This window comes from Egretta garzetta, unplaced genomic scaffold, assembly GCF_000687185.1.
Source record: "Egretta garzetta isolate BGI_Z169 unplaced genomic scaffold, ASM68718v1 scaffold214, whole genome shotgun sequence".
Lineage (NCBI taxonomy): Eukaryota > Metazoa > Chordata > Aves > Pelecaniformes > Ardeidae > Egretta > Egretta garzetta.
Window position 1 is genome coordinate 381,370 of NW_009259491.1, and position 15,709 is coordinate 397,078.

General features: G+C 53.2%; 1 protein-coding gene across 1 annotated transcript in view; it reads right to left on the reverse strand.

The window, feature by feature from the left end:
• The window catches only part of JPH2 (junctophilin 2), a gene marked incomplete at its 5' end in the record, with an annotated part of 33,230 nt that overhangs the window by 5,406 nt on the left and 12,115 nt on the right, over positions 1-15,709 (reverse strand). Inside the window, 1 exon segment of the mRNA XM_035892890.1 lies at positions 3,294-3,412. Coding sequence (XP_035748783.1) covers positions 3,294-3,412 — 119 coding nt within the window.

Consider the following 15,709-nt stretch of genomic DNA (forward strand, 5'->3'; position numbering starts at 1 on the left):
GGCGGGGGTTGTTTCTGCTCCCAGGGAACGGGCGATGGGATAAGGGGAAATGGCTTCAAGTTGTGCCAGGGCAGGTTTAGATTGCATATTAAGAAAAAGTTTTTCACTGTAAGAGTGGTCAAACATTGGAACGGGCTGCCTAGAGAGGTGGTGGAGTCACCACCCCCAGAGGTGTTCAAAAAAATGTAGATGTGACACTTTGGGACATGGTTTAGTAGGCATAGTGGTGTTGGGTTGATGGTTGGACTCGATCTTAAGAGGTCTTCTCCAACCTTAATGATTCTATGATTCTAAGTGGTATGGGGGATGCTCAGTCTCCTCGGGAAAGGTAAGTATCCCCAGATGATCTACCTGTCATCCTTCAAAGTGAAAAACACATTTCTCATGCATGGAGCAGGGCTGGCAGTTTCACAGCCCTCCTCTCTGCCCTGAGCCCCTCAACAGCAGCAAAATTACCTGGTGCCATCACACAAGGTGATTCAGGGCTTCAGCTTTCATTCTGGCCTCATCTCCCACACTGAATTGTCAGCCCTCAGCACTGTTGCCCTCGCTTCAACTATTCACCTATCGTTAAATCTTTACTTCTTGTTAACCCTAGGCTGTGTCCACAAAGCAAACTGCAGCCCAGCTAGGGTCTGGGGAAGTCAGACAGAGCCCGACACCGAAGATCCCCATTGTGCTGGGCAGCTGGCTGAGCAAAATCCACCACTGAACAACTGGGAATATCTATCTTTTGGAGTAACAACCCCACACAGTGCTCTGCATGCTGAGACCCACGCTGGGACAGGGGTCCCCGCATGTCACCACGATGCTCATAGCAAGTGAGAACAAGAAGAGCGTGCTCCTTATGGGCAGCGCAAAGTCACAAAGCAGCTTGTTTGAAAGTAAAGCACCTGCTTCTGAAAGTGGCTGTGGCCTCACTCTGCTGTATCCAAGCGATGCTGAGGCATGCAGGGCTTGCTCTGTGCTCCTGAACGGCACAGACCCTGGAGTCACGCCGTCCCTGGCTGCCTCGCGGTTCCTCCCCTTCTCTCCTCCGCCCCAAGGACTGATGCAGACTTGAGCCTGGTTGGGAAATTGGGATTGGTGCTCCTTTCCCTCTAATAAAATCAGTGGAGTGATTTGCACGCTGCTACCTCCTGCCCACGCAGGCAATGCCTCCGCACAGAGGGGGCGGTGGGGAGAAAGAGGGCACTGATTTTAGCTGCTCTGCCCTGCTCCTGTCAATCAGCAGGCAACCCATTCAGGGCCATTTATTTCTGGCTGCAAGTGGATTATTTGGAAGCCATTTCAACAGTTGTTCAGACTCCTCAAAATAGGCTGCCTGCAGCTCCAGGCTCCTTGCTCTCTCCTGCTGCTTTCTTCTCCTGAATAATTCACACCGAAAACCCCAACTGCATGGAGGGCACTGCACAGCTCCGATCCTCCCCACGTCCCCACCTTCACCTCCCAGCACGACATTTCAGCAAGGGCTTTGGCTTACATCCCTCTCCTTGAGGCTGTTAGGATTGATATCCTAAATGAAACCCAGGGCTCAATACTTATTAGAGCTATGAGGCTTGTTGAGCAGGATTGCCCTGTGCTGGACACAGCAGGGTCCATCTGCCAGGGTAGCAGGGGGAGATGCAGCTGCTGAACGCTGCCAGGCTTTCCCGCCTGTGCGACCAGCAGCTCCGAGTCCCAGCAAGATCCAAGGGTGGACTTTTGTCTGTTTGTTCCTGGATGGTGCAGCTGTGCAAGAAGAGACATTTCTTCTTGTGCACTTAGGGAATTTAGAGATTCAAAAGAATCACAGAAGAAAAAACATGCATCAACATCTTACAAGGCCATTGAGAGAGGCCAGGACCCAAGTGAAGCCCTACTTAAAAGTGGAGAGAGAATTCAGCACCCAAGGAGCCAGGAGTGGAGGCCAGGCTGCTGCAGGCATTTTGCAGAGACCGTTTCAACTGTCTCATTCAGTTGCCATGGGTGGAAAAAATAATCTAGCTAGATGTCAAAAACCTCCCATCAGGAATTCCAGTTTCCTTTGCCTCTGTGCTATAAATACCCCAGTGTGCAAAGGGTGAATGTGGAGCTGTGAGTGGCAGCTGGGGGGCTTATGTCAGGATCAAGCAACGTTTAGCTATTGTTAAATGAAGTGCCGCACGCTGGCTCACGCCCATGCCTGGGTGCTGCGGTGTTTCCCCACTCAAAGCCAGCTTCGACGGACCTTGCTGGGTGGTGGGGAGGAACAGGCAGCCCTCCAGTACGGCGTCTCCCCAGCTAGTAGGTGCAGGGCAAGGTGGGAGTACAGGGAATTTAGGCAAATCTGTCAGCATGACTCTCTCTGGCCAAGCGCCGTGTGTGAGCCGTTCCCTGTTCCCACTGTGTGCCCTGTGCTGGGGTGTAGTACCGGAGACCCAGAGGCACCAAAGTCAGAGCAGGAGCAGGCGGCAGATTTTGCTGAGCAGGAGTCAACATTTGGCTTCTACCCCCAGTTTTGCCACTGTGATGGTCCCCTGTGATCCTGCCTCAGCAGCCACAGGGCACTTGTTCCAGGTAACAAAGATGGATAATAAAGACGGAATAAAAATGTAGGCAGTTGGATCCTTGTTTTCTGCTCTGTTATTACCTTCCCTCCCTGGAAAGGACGCTTTCCAGGAAGAAAGTATCTCTAGCTAACTCGGTCTAGGGAAAGGTAATGGCATTCACAATGCTGCTTCTAATATTACACTTCCTATCTACTAATCCTCAGTGCTTGGTCTCTCAGAAGGAACCTCCCAAGTGTTTCCCCAGCCAAATAATCAGCAGTGATGCTAACAAATAAATAGGAAATCAGGGAAGTAGTATATTGCATTAGCAACTCTCTTGTAGGATATTACAGCCCCTAATTAGATGAGTCTGATTGTCCCCTGGTGTGGTGTGGGGCCCCACAGGATATGGGCTTGTGAGTCAATGTGCAAAGCTGTTCCAAGGAAAAGCCACAAGGGATATATCTACAGGAGCACTGCAAATAGACCTGAGCTTGCTGCCTGCCTTGCCTGGCACTGGGAGTGCTTCAGCGTGTGGAGAAACACTAGGGGAAGTTGAGGGACTGTGGGTGTTTTTTCCTCCAGGCTACGGTAACATATTTCAGCAGGTGAAACGGTGGTGTAAGCAAAATCATGCAGGGCAGGGGGCTGGCTGAACTTGCACAAAAGAGGATTTACAATAGGCAGGAGGGCAACTGGTGGAGTTATAAAGCAGGTGAAGCGTTTGAACAGATTCCCCAAGGAAACTGCAAAATCCTTCTTAGAAGATGCCTCTGGTCCTACCTGGCTGGTAGAAGTCTGGGGAGAGCTCCCTGGCCATCATTCTGGCTATGCCCGATTCGTTGTTAGCTGCCTGAGCTGCCTGCTCAGACCCTTCAGCCTTGGCTTTGGCATGAGCCGTCCTGTGGAGAGAAGAGGGGACAACAGTGAGCACTCTCTGAGCCAAGATTGTCCCAGCTCGAGCAGCAGACCCTGTCCAGCAACAAAATCAAACCAGCCCATCTGGGATAACAGCACTCAACTTGCCCACTTGACCCAAAAAACCCACGCTCGAGGAGAAAAGACCAGATTTTCAACAAGTGAGGGGCACGGATGCTTAAAGCTAAGGTGTGAAGGTTGCATGTAGCCACGCAGGGCAACAGGGCAGATTGCAAACATGAGCATGTTTGTGTGTTGCAGCCAGGCAGCAGGTGCTGCAAAATGGGCTTGCTGCCGTGCTCCGAAGCACTGAAAACTTGGCTCAGAGGAATGCCTAAAGCACCACCACAGGCATCTTTGGGGCATAAGGGGACAATAACGTGATGGCTGAACACTGCTGCGTTGTCACCAGCCCTGAGCTGCTGCTGCACCTCACCAGAGGCAGTGTGCCCCTGCCCAGCACACGGGACACAAACACATTGTCCAAGGAGCTCCTTTACTCCCTGCAGCCCAGGGGGCTGCTCTCACCAGTGCTAGGAAAGGCAGAGCTATTGCCTCCTCTCAGCTTGGCTCCCCAAGTGCTCTCCACTCCTTCCCAGCACATCTCCTCTTTGCTCCATAGGGCTATGGGGCTATCGGAGTTATTTTGCTGGCCGGCTGTCATATTCCTCGCATGCCTCGCGCTCGGGCCCCTGTGATCTTTACGCTAAAAGCAGGGCTGGCTTTACAGCCCAGCTGCTCGCAGTCTGGGAAGGAGCTGACTTCAAACAGCAAAATTGAACCTTAAAAATAAGGGAGGGTGAAGCACCGTATATTCAGCTGCTTTGTTCCACCCAGGACTTATGGAGAGCTGCTTTCCCCCTGCTCTCACTATTATGCTTGCTGAGGCTCCCCATATCTCCCTTGCTGCACGTCATGGAGCATACCCTGGCTGCACTTGCAAAACCACATATTTTTGTGTGGACAGTTAGATAAGCAGCTAGCAGCCCTCAAAAAACCAATTCACTACAAATGACAATGTTTAATGTGGTCTTAGGGTGACTGATGAGTCTTTTTCAGACTCAGGTTGGTGTCTGGCCATCTTTTAGAATGAAAAATAAGGAAAGATGCAGTTCTCATCCCTGGAATGAAAATGTTCCAGAGGAATTTTTGGACTGTCAGTCATTAAATCAGGATCAATTCTTTCCCATTAAACTGAGATGCAGTAAGCAGACAAGACTAGCTTAGTCTGAATACTTGAGAGGTGCAATGAAAAGCTGATAGAAATGCTGTTCTGAGACCTTTAGAAGGTGGAAAATATATATATATACACATACACCCCCCACCACCACCACCATTCTGAGTAGCTGCAGGGAAAGAATTAAACGTAGGGCACTAATCCCAACTGATACAGGCAACAGTGTGACTTGACGGGGAGCCGAAAACGCTGTTCAGGGCCCTGTGATAGAGAAGAGGGTGCGGAGCTGCGGTGGCTCAGCCTGTCTCTCCCTGGGATGACATCCTGCTCCACTGGAGCCACGATTCACCCCCCTGCCCACACTCACACCTTATCTCCCTGCTTTCTCTGCAGGCTGAGCTGCCTGGGATTGCTGTCATTCTTGGTCTTTTTATCCAAAATTATTACAGCTCCTGAAAAATGCAGAGACAAGACATGATGAGGCAGAAAACAGCATTTTTAAGCTGCTGCTCGCAAGCAGGAGTTCTGAGGCAGCTCTGAACAGGGAAAGCACCTCCTTTTTTGGTAGCATATAATCAGCATGATTAATTCCACTATAATCTGGCAGGGGCCAAGGGGGATGTTTCTGTGCTCTCCATGCCTGGGGGATCAGAGTGGGCTGTGCGCACTGTGCGTGGGGCACACAGCCTGACTGGCGCCAGCCCTGCGAAGAAGCTTGCAAAGTGAGGATCCAGCTCTTCATCCCGGCAGGACTTGCTCTGACCCCTGGCTTTGTCCTGCTGCTCTTGGAGGATGGGATTCACCATACAGAGATAAAATCCTCCCTTTCAGCTGTTCGCTGGGCCAGGCAGAGGCTATCCCAGCCACTTCCCAGCCAGACAACCAGCCAGCTGGCCTCAGCTGGGTGACCAGCAGGCAGCGCCTGGCAAGCAGGTGGATGCTTTCCTAAAGGTGACTTCCAAAAAAGCAGGCTGGAAGTGGACTGGATGCAGTGTCTGCTCCCTCTGCTAGTAAGGGCAGAGCTGGACTCATGCTGATGTGTTGCCAAATGGGTGCAGATGGCTTTTGCCTGCTCTGCTCTCACCCAGCATCTGGGGCCAATGCAAAGGACCAGCGTGGGGGTGTTGGAGGTGACAAAGCAGCTCCCAATTATAATCTTCTGGAGATTTCCTTTCCTCCAGAGAAGCTGCTGGATGCTATCTGGCTCCTGCATGGGGCTTGAGTACTGCAGTTCCTGCAGGTAAAGAGATGGCGAGGCCAGGAAGATCCCAACCTGGGTTGCAGAGGCTGTGGTGAGGAAAAAAAAAAGGGCTCTACAATAAACCCTCCTGGGCACAGAGGGATGTGAGGCCAGGGAGACCATGGGGCAGCTCCCGAGCTCTGTGAGCGCAGCTGCGACAGGAAGCTGAGCAGCACGACTTTGGGATGCCCTGCTGCCCCAGGGACACGAATTGCATGGCAGCTTTGCCCAGCTCCCTTGCTCTGAGGGACACACCCAACCTCCTGTCCCCCTGCTTGCAAAGTTGTCCAGAAGTGTTTGATTTGGGTGCACGAAGATCAGCACAACTGCAGCTTCAAATCTGGCAGCTCCGGCACACCCCATGTTGGCCCTCCTGGCATCCCCAAAGGCCGTGGCACAAGGCAGAGCACTGCTCTCCCCCAGCCTGAAGCCTGGCCCTGGCAGGGATGCTGATGGCCCTGCGCTGGGTCCCTCCATCGCCAAGATCATTTATTACAGCAGCAGCCAGGTGATGAACATCTGGCTTACAGAGGCACGACATAGTGTTTTAAGTGCATTTCCCCCGGCTGTGCTGCACGTCCTCGGGGCACGAAGGGAAGGCACTGTTGCTTGCAGCCCTCCAAAAAGCCACATGGAGGGTTTAGTAGCACCGTGACAAAGCCCAGCCTGGATGAAAGGGCCCAGCCATAACAATAACATCTAACTTGCCTAGGGTATTTCTGAATTTATTATTTATCCGCATGGCTGGCAGTGCCTGGGAGTTCAACACAGAGAAAAACTTGGCCTTGGCTGCAAAGCAGGAGACAAATACCAGCCTCCCTGGGAGAGCCCAGCGTGCGCAACCCGCAGCACAAAAGCCTCTACCAGCCTTCGGCCGGGGTCTGCCGGTGCAGCAGTCAAAAAAACCAAAAGCTGAGGCAGGTTTGAGGGAGGCAGGAAGGTGATCTTCGAACCTCAGACATGAAACATCTAAGAGGAAAAATTTCTTCCAAGGTTAAGATCTGCTGAAAAAATAGCATCTTCTTTTGCAAAAAGGAAAATGCCGGCCTTTTATTATATGCATACAGAATCATTTGATACTCTTCAGGCAGCACTTTAATCAGGGCCACACTTTTTTTATCTACTGCTGGTTGTGCTGTCAGCTCCCAGCACCTCTGCAGAAAGCAGCCCGTGCAAAAACCAGCAGGGGAGAAAGTCTGGAGATGGAAGAGGTCAGGGGGAAGCTGAAACAGAGGGCCCCAGATTTCATAGCGCCCAGCAGCAGAATTCAAAAGCCCATTTTCAAGGCAGTGCCGGAAAATGAGCCACAAGCATTAAACACATCCAACTGGGGGCAGCAAACACAAAGAGGGGCCTTTACGAACCAACACCGGTGCTCCCCATCCCAAGCAAGGCAGTACCACCCGGGATGCACGCTTCCCAGTTTCACCCTGAGCCATCTCCCCGGGCAGAGCTGTTAAAAATAGCTCTGGTGAATTCTTTGCATGGAGGAGCAGCAGCCCCATGCCGAGCGGAGGGGAGGTATGTGGGCAATGCCTGCAGCCCCTGCCCCAGCCCTGCTGCCTCCCGGCAGCACTGGCTGAGTCGTGGCTGCTGCTCCAGGACAGCCCCGGGCTGGGAGGCATCATACCCCAGCTGGACGGGTGGGAGAGGGAGGGTTAATGCATCTGCTGCTTTATTTGCTCCTCTGGCATGGCTCTAATGCTCTAATTGTTTTTGTACTAGTGCAGGACAGAGCACCACTCCTGTCCTTCCTGGCTGTCTCCCAGAAACACTGCCCAAATCATTCCTCTGACTGCTACTGAAATCCCCTGCGGATACACGAGCTGCAGCTGAGCACCATGCTAACAGGTGAGACAGGCAGCCAAGCCAGCACGCCCGTCTCTTTGGACAGTTTATGCGGTTTTGCACATCCACATTGGATTAGACTGTAAATGAGATTGGAATTAGCAGAGAATACTGCAAATACCAGACGGGGCTGGGGTGCCTGCAGGTGTGGCAATGACCTTGCAGCTAGAAATAGGGGAAGAGCTCAGCTCTCTGCCCAAGCTATCACACACTTACTTATTAAGGGAAAGACAGACCCGTCCAGCACCGACCTTCCTCCTCCAGGGTCTCTCTCACCCCGTTGATTCAGCAAACCCTGAGGAAGGACCAACTGAACACCTTTTTCTTGCCATTCTCAGTACAATAAGCTTATTTATTAAGCAAATAAAATTCATCAGGCAGCTCTAGGAAGGAAGACTTCTGCTAAACTCCTCTCTTCCTGGAAAGTGGCTTTTCCATGCCCAGCCAAATTCCTGCTCCAGTATCTAGCAGGAATCATTTTGTCCTGAAGAAATTTAAGATAATGGTTTGTCTTGGCAGGGATGTTTGCAGCACTCAGAAGGGATACAGGGAAAGCTGCAGAAGGGCTTTTGCTGATGGCAGCATGGTCCCTTCTGCATTCACATCGCAAAGGGCAAGGACACACAGACCTGACCAACACAGACCTGTGTTGGGGGCTGAGCGAGATGACCTTTAAAGGTCCCTTCCAACCCAAACCATTCTATAATTCTATTACCTGACCAGGACAGGCACTTTCTGGCTTCTCCCTTTTCCATACCATCTATTGGGCTTGTGTCACCTCTATAGCTGGAACATCTTTTTCTCCCTGCTCAGTCCCAATCCATCCCCTTTGTACCTCTCCCTCTGCCTCCATGTGCATGCAGATATCAGCAAAGCTCTGCTACCCTCATTTGCCTGTAACCAGCCCATGGGACTGAATATCCCTTTTCAGTTCATCGCTCGTGCTACTTTCCCTGCCCACGTTCAAACCCGCCTGTGTGTCCCACTCCACGGGTGTCCTGCCCTGAGAGCCAGCTGTACCTTTTACTCTCCTCTTGCTCTATTTGCTCCATCACTCGTGTGCACGTACCTGCTCAATTTAGACTCTGATATCCCGGGGGTGCGTGAGTCTTTGCTGGTTTATATTACGGACTCTGCACCTGCAAAGTGTCATCTAAATAGTGAATTAAGCACAAATCAACGCAAACTGCCTCCTAAAGGAAACACTTCCATACCATTGTAAAAGAAATCCAGAAGGTGAAGCCATCCCAACCTTGCAGAGCAGCTCTGCCCTCCAGTCTCCCTTCCCTCGCAGCCAGCTGGTGAGATATCCCAGGCTTTTCACTCATGGTACCAGTGCTCGCACAGAGTTGGTGGCACTCTGTACATGCCCAGGCTACTTAGCTGGGTAAGTTGGACCTTTTCTCCGTCCTTCCACTGCAAGGGCACGAACAGGCCACTCAGCCAGAAGAAAAGCATCCTTTTCTGTGCAGTGCTTCAGGAGCACAGGCCTGGCAGTGTCCCTGCCACCAAATGAGCTCAGCAAGTATTAGCCTTTATGATTACTTGGTGAATTTTTAAAATACCGAAATGTTATCCTCAGCTCTAAATAGCTCAGAGCCACTTGCATCTTTCACCAAGGGATACTTCCCCTCGGAACAGTTAAAGTAATATTAATCTTACAGCAGACAGATCTGCAGCTGTCTTCAATAAGACAACAACCTACGCACCCCAGCCCTGTGTACGGGAGATTTGCTCAATTAATCTCCGCCGCCCTGATTGCCCTAAGAGCCGAGCGGGGCTGGATGGGCAGCTAGCTGGCAAGGCTTGGCCGTGCCAGCCCGCACGGGAGCCCATGGGCTGACATGAGCCAGGGGGCCGGCACAGACCGCAGCTGCCCTCCATTTCCCCGGCAGCCAGCAGCTGCCAGAACCGGCTCCAAATGGAGTGGTGCAAGCCGGAGCCTGCCAGCTCAAAGAGCTGCCAGCCACCGGTGTGGCACCTTGGCCCCAGGGCCACCGTGTTGGCCCCTGATGGCAGGACAGGCAGCTCCTCGCCCTGCCGGAGCCTGTCCTGCCAGCGCCGCCAGGCTGGGCGCAGCTCATGAGAGCACACAGAGATATCTTTGGGGAAAAAAATTTGGGGTTTGCAGCTGCCCACTGGACTCCCTCCTCCTCCCCCTCGTTTTCAGGTCTGCTCTCCTCCGTGCTGCCGTGGGTGCAGATCAAGCAGAGCCCAGAGGAGCGAGTCCCTCAGAGCAGCACAGCCTTGGGGCTATGCAAACACCATTGATATATTCCAGCTTCTACCACACCATTACCAAAGGGGCTCAGCTAATGCTCTGGGGGACCCTTATTTAATTAGGTACCACTGCAAAATCAAAGCAGCTGGGCTATCCCACTGGTAAGTGCATCACATATGCAATCAGGGTCTTCCAGCCTTTCATCCCCCGCGTGCTCCTGCTCCCTGCCTGTCCCTGCACTGGGCGGGCAGGGGCTGCTCCCTGCCCAGGGGAATGAATTCCCACTTCCAAGAAAACACCAGGGCTGCAACAGTCAATTTGTTTCGAGGGAGTCCAGCCGGACCTAGGAGCTCCTCCCCAGCCCCACGCTCTGCCAAATGGACGGCATCCACAAGCTGAATGTGTTTTACCTGGTTGCCAGCTCTGCCAGCGCTAAAACGGGTCAGAAAGCATGTGTTTTCTCCATGAGACTGTTGGGGCTTTCAGTGAAAAGTTTTAGCAACTTCTAACTCAAGCATTTCTCAGATTTCAGCAATCCAAACCAAAAGAGTGAGGAACTGCAGTATCTGTTTTTCATTTTTTCTTCCCAGTCAAAAAAGAAAAGCAGGAATTTTTATTTTTTTTTAGGAAATGAAAGCAGGCAGATTTCTTAAAATATTGTGTTTGGTCAGAAGCCCAATTATTCATCAAAATTTAAGGCAGAAGCATTTTTCTCCCAGCCCTATAGGTCTCTTGAGCTGGAATTCACAGATTTGAAGTCAGGGAGACACAAGAGAGGGAGCAGAGAGCTGTGAGGGCTGCCGGCCCAGCGCCGGGCTGCAGCACCCGCACTCCCCACGCCTGCCCCGGGGCTGCTGGGGCACTGGGCAGGTGGGATGCCAGGTCCCTCCCGGCGCTCGCTGGAGGCTCAGCAGGCCTTGCAGGAGCAAAACAATGAAAGCGGGGACTCAGAAAGCCAACAGGCTCTGGCTTGGCACCAGGATAAGCTGAAAAAAATGCACCTCCTCCAGGAGGAGGGAGGGTTTCTGTATCTCAGGCTTTATACTTAAACTGGACATTTTACTTAAATATTTTTTAGTTTTCAAGATAAGCCTATTTCACATTCCACTGAAATGCCGATAACCTCTGAGCAAAGCCTGACTGAATCAGATGATTTTAAAGCCCAGCTCTCTGCCGGCTGATTTCGAGCATTTGGATGGGAGTCAAAGCCTTCCTGCTCCGCGCAGCAGCAGATCAACTGATTGGGAAGTTACCATTTTCCACAGTCATTCTGTGGATTAAAGTCACCCTTCATTCTTCCCTTTCTGTGTTTGTAAACTGTTGAGATTGATAATTTCCCTCAAGGTTAGACGGATCAGCCCATTAATTCCACTTTCCCTGCCTGGCCAGCTACCCGAGTTGTATCCACTGCTGGGACTGACGCCGTGCCATTGCAAATCTGCTCCTTTTGAGGGGATCCCTGCAAGCCACAGCCCTGCTTGCTTCAACCCCAAAGACCCAGGAAGCCCTGGAGAAAGCATCCTACTGCCCAAGGGATGCTTTCTCCTTGGAGCTTCTGAAAGTGCACGCTCCCTCTTACCCTAATAGGGCATGAAAGTGCCTAAGGAAATTCATGCGAGGCGGGTGGAAAACAGATAAAGCCATGCGCACCCTCCTCTGGAGTCAAAATGCATCTCAGCGTAACAAGTGTGATGGGCCAAAAATGTGTCAGCGCTGGAGCCGCAGCCAGCCTGGGCTGGGGATGAGGCCGTTCCGGGAAAGGGCTGAAAGAAAGGGGTGAAGGCATCACGCCATCACTCAATCTGGCACCAAACCCCTCCAGCCCACAGAGCCCCACACACAGAGGGGGACACATCATGGGGGGTCCCGCAGCTGGGGCAGGTGTCTGATCCCAGCACCAGACCCAAGCCCCAGAGCTTGCTGTCCCCATATCCACACGGGACCGACCAGGAACAGAATGGGGCTCTCCCAAAACTGCAGCCTGCTCCGTGCCCAGCACCACAAGGGTGAGCTTAAAGCAGGGGCGAGCCCAAAGGTCTTTTGGGGTAGGACGAGGGAGGTGATATGAGGGCCCAGAAGCAGTTCAAAACAGGCAATACTTCTACAGAGCTGGAGGCGGCTGCTCTGCGGCAGTAAAACCAAAAAGTCAGCCCAACCAAGGCCAAACCAGCCCTGTTCAGCCTGGATCACAAGGCAGCAGAGACCAAGCCCTGGCTCTGGGGCAGAAACTGGGTGGCCCCATCTCCAACAGACGAGTGACACAAAGTCTCTGAGCTCCCGATGCAGAGCGTGAGGAGGCTTGGGTGGAAGTACTCCTCCTAAGCAAACCACGGGTGGTGACAACGCGATGCCATGACATCAGCCTGTGGTGTTCTCACCCCAAGAGCTGTGAGGGAAACCCCAGCTGAAGTGGTCCTGGCCATGGTGGCATTGGCCAGGCAGGTTGCCCCTCACCGTCCCCGCAGATGGTTGGCCTGGACACTGACCTCAGTTTGTGCTGATAAGCCACGCAGAGGGGTCATGCCTGCTCAGGAGCTGCAAGGGGAAAAGGTCTTTATTTGCCTGGTTTCATGGGAAGGAGTGGGCGCTGCTGGCGCCGGACAGAAAGTGGGAGAGTCCCAGCCCTGGGCTTCGGTCGGTGTGGAAATAGATGCCAGCGACTGGGTTTCTATTAACCAAGAGAGAATGAAACAAGATTATACTCTTTATAAACACACCGAGCTCTGTGAGAAACATCTTTGTTGGGAGAGCAGGACCATCACTGCTGCGTCCTGGCACCAGTGTCCTGGCACCCGACTACGGCAGGAGCCACGGCGCTGCCCTCGCTTCTCCCTGCCCACCTGCGTGCTGCGTCCCTGCCTGTGGAAGCACTGGGCAAAGACCTGCCCTTGGCTCCTGCCACTCGACTGCCTCCAGGTGGGGTGGCACCTTGCTCAGCATGAGCCCCACTGGGGACATGGCACCCTCCCGTACCCCGGGAAGGCAGGTTTAACAAAGCCAGGGCAGTTCTGTCTCCCCTGCTCCTGCACCCACCTATCTTTTCAGTGTCCTGAGAGGTCAGGGTGCAGCATCTTCTGTGTCTGATCTTACAGCTGCAGAAATGCTGCTCCCGACTCCCATACCCCTCCCTGGCAGCTCCAGCTCAGAGGTGGATTACAGCTGGTATCCCACCCGGGGCCAGGACAAGCTCTGCCCACCTCCAGCCTGCTGCTGCCTCCTCGTTACACACCCATCCATCGCACGGTGTGTGCGGTCCTGCAGCAAAGAGATCGTGAAGCCAGGACGGCAGAGGAAGACCAGCAGCTCTCCCGAGCAGGGAGCCCACCTGGCAGGGACTGCCTGGAGCTGCCTGCTCTCCCGGGGTGGCCATGAGCATCCTGCCCTCTGGCCTCAGACCTAAAAGTAGGGAAACGCAGCAGACTCCTGACGTGTCCAGCACCTGTGCTGCTGGCTAAAAGCCTGAGAAAAGCAGAAAGCAGAGGGTGTTTTAAAAAAACCTAAAACTCTTTCAGAGCAAACCCTGAGTCTGAGCACAGGGGTTCAACAGACCTGAAAACCCCAGGCGTGAACTCACCAGCCTTGGGGGAGCCACGCTATGTCAACAGCCCCAGGATGGCCGAGGCCACCATGGCCATTGGACCAGCCCAGCTCTGTCCCGGACACATGCCATGCCTTGCCCAAGAGGTGCATCAGGAAGACATCGCTTTGGTTGCCCACCTTCTCTGCTGGCAGCAGAAACCCCTGAGTGTGCCAGGGAGGGTGGGCAGGAGCTCGCCGGGGCAGCGTCGTGCCAAATACAGCACCTTATCGATGGAAGCAGGCGGCCGAGCTCCAGCAGCGTGGGCTGCCGCAGGCCCGGGCTCAGCTGTTGCACTCGGGCAGCACGGATAAAGCCCTGCTTCTGCCTGCCCTTATTTAGTCAGGAGGCTCTGCTGACTCCAGCGATTTCAGGATGTCATTTGCACCGTACACCCGCGTTCCCCGAGGAGACGCTCGCTGCCTCCTGGCCACGCAGGCTGGAAATGCTGAGCACAGGGAGACAGCAGCAGCGCTGCCGGGAATGCTGCTGGGCAGGGGAGGTTCGGAAAGCGATATGGGAGCCGTCAAGCACTCTTGTTATTTGAGGGGAGAGAGCTTAAGACATGCCCCAAAGACATGGGTAGGGACAGAAAAACAACGTAAGCTTCAAAACCAGGCAACAGCTCACACTATGAACGATGCCCACACCAACGTGATTTCTGATGCCGAGCACTCACTGCAGCTCTGTCACGCTTTAGTGCAGCCCAGGCTCACTGTGATAAGTAAACCCTACGTTAAGAGGATACACCTAACATTTCAGAATGCAGTTTAGAAATTCTTACAGATATCTATCCAAGCAGCGGTATTGCAGGACCTCAGTAGATATTACATTAAACCCCAAAATAAATTCAAAATGTATTAATTTTTAGTTGTTTTACTCTCCAGGGATAAAACACCCCAGCTGCACAAGGGCTTCAGGGCCAGCCTCCGACGACAAGCGGGTGAAGCACAGCAGCATTATTGCCCCTTGTGCCTTGCTTCCTATTGATCCTGTGACACCTGGCAGATATATCTGAGGTTTTGCTAACAGGACATAAGCCCGTCAAATGATCTGAGTGTGGCCAGACCCGTGCCTTGCAGGACACACAGCCAAGTCCCTCCATTGATTTTGGTCCAAGTCACTGGGAAGTATAACCCTGTGCAGAGGCAGACCATGGCAGACACTGCTGCAGTGGGATGGAGCTGGGATTTGCAGTATTTACATTCATTTTGTCCCCCAAAAGCACCAGTGAGAAGGAAAGCCCCTGCATGAGCTGCCTGGCTACTGAGCATACAGCTTTCAAAAAAATCAAAGTTTCCCTCTGCAGCTGGTTCTACCCTTCCTCTTGCTTTTTATTTATTTTATTTTATTTTATTCCAAAGAGATGAAAGCTGACCACTTCCATTCTCTCTCTCCCGGCATGTCCCCACGTGAGCACATACTGCACAGGCAGCACCCTGGGTGCTGCTGCTCCCCAAGCACCCAGGGGTGCAGAGCACCCTGTTCAGCACCAGCCCCCATTCCCAGAGAACTCCAGGGCAGCTGTTATACACCTCAGGGTGGCTTTTAACTCACTTGCTCAGGGCTTGGTGGGAGCTGTCCCCTCTTCACAGGGACTGGACCACAGCAAGGCAGTCCCAGGGCAGGAGCAGCACAGGGCACTGCTGGTGGACATCATACGGCACTGGTTAACCCCCATGTCCTCCTCTGGTTACCCCTGGGCAAGAGTAAAACTGCCACAGAGGCTGCACTCCACAATGACTTTTCTCCCGCGTGACAGCAGTCTGGGCGAGGATTCCTCACACTTTACCTCCACCCCATTAGCTGATCCCCAGTGCTGCCGATACACACAGCCTAGGTTTCTGCCCAGCGTCCAAGCAGCACCGAGGGGCTTTGCCTGGGGTGAGGGGGCAGCTGGCTGAGCTGGGGTGGGCTGTTCAGGACAGCATGACCCCATGGCAAACGAATGTCACTAAAAAAAGGAAAAAAGAATTAAAAAAAATCACTGTTCCCTCAGCCGGTAGCGAGGCAATGCCAACTCTGGCCTCAGCCACTTGCACAACGGGGAAAGCCACTGGAAAGCCACTGGATTGCTGACCCGGGAGGGTTCGGGAGGGAGCTGAGGAGGCCAGGGCAGTGCCGCTTGGGCAGGATGGGCAGCGGGGCAGGCAAGAGCTGGCACTGCCCATGGCACTGGCACTGGCTGGGACAACCAACCGAGCACGCCAGGGGGGCA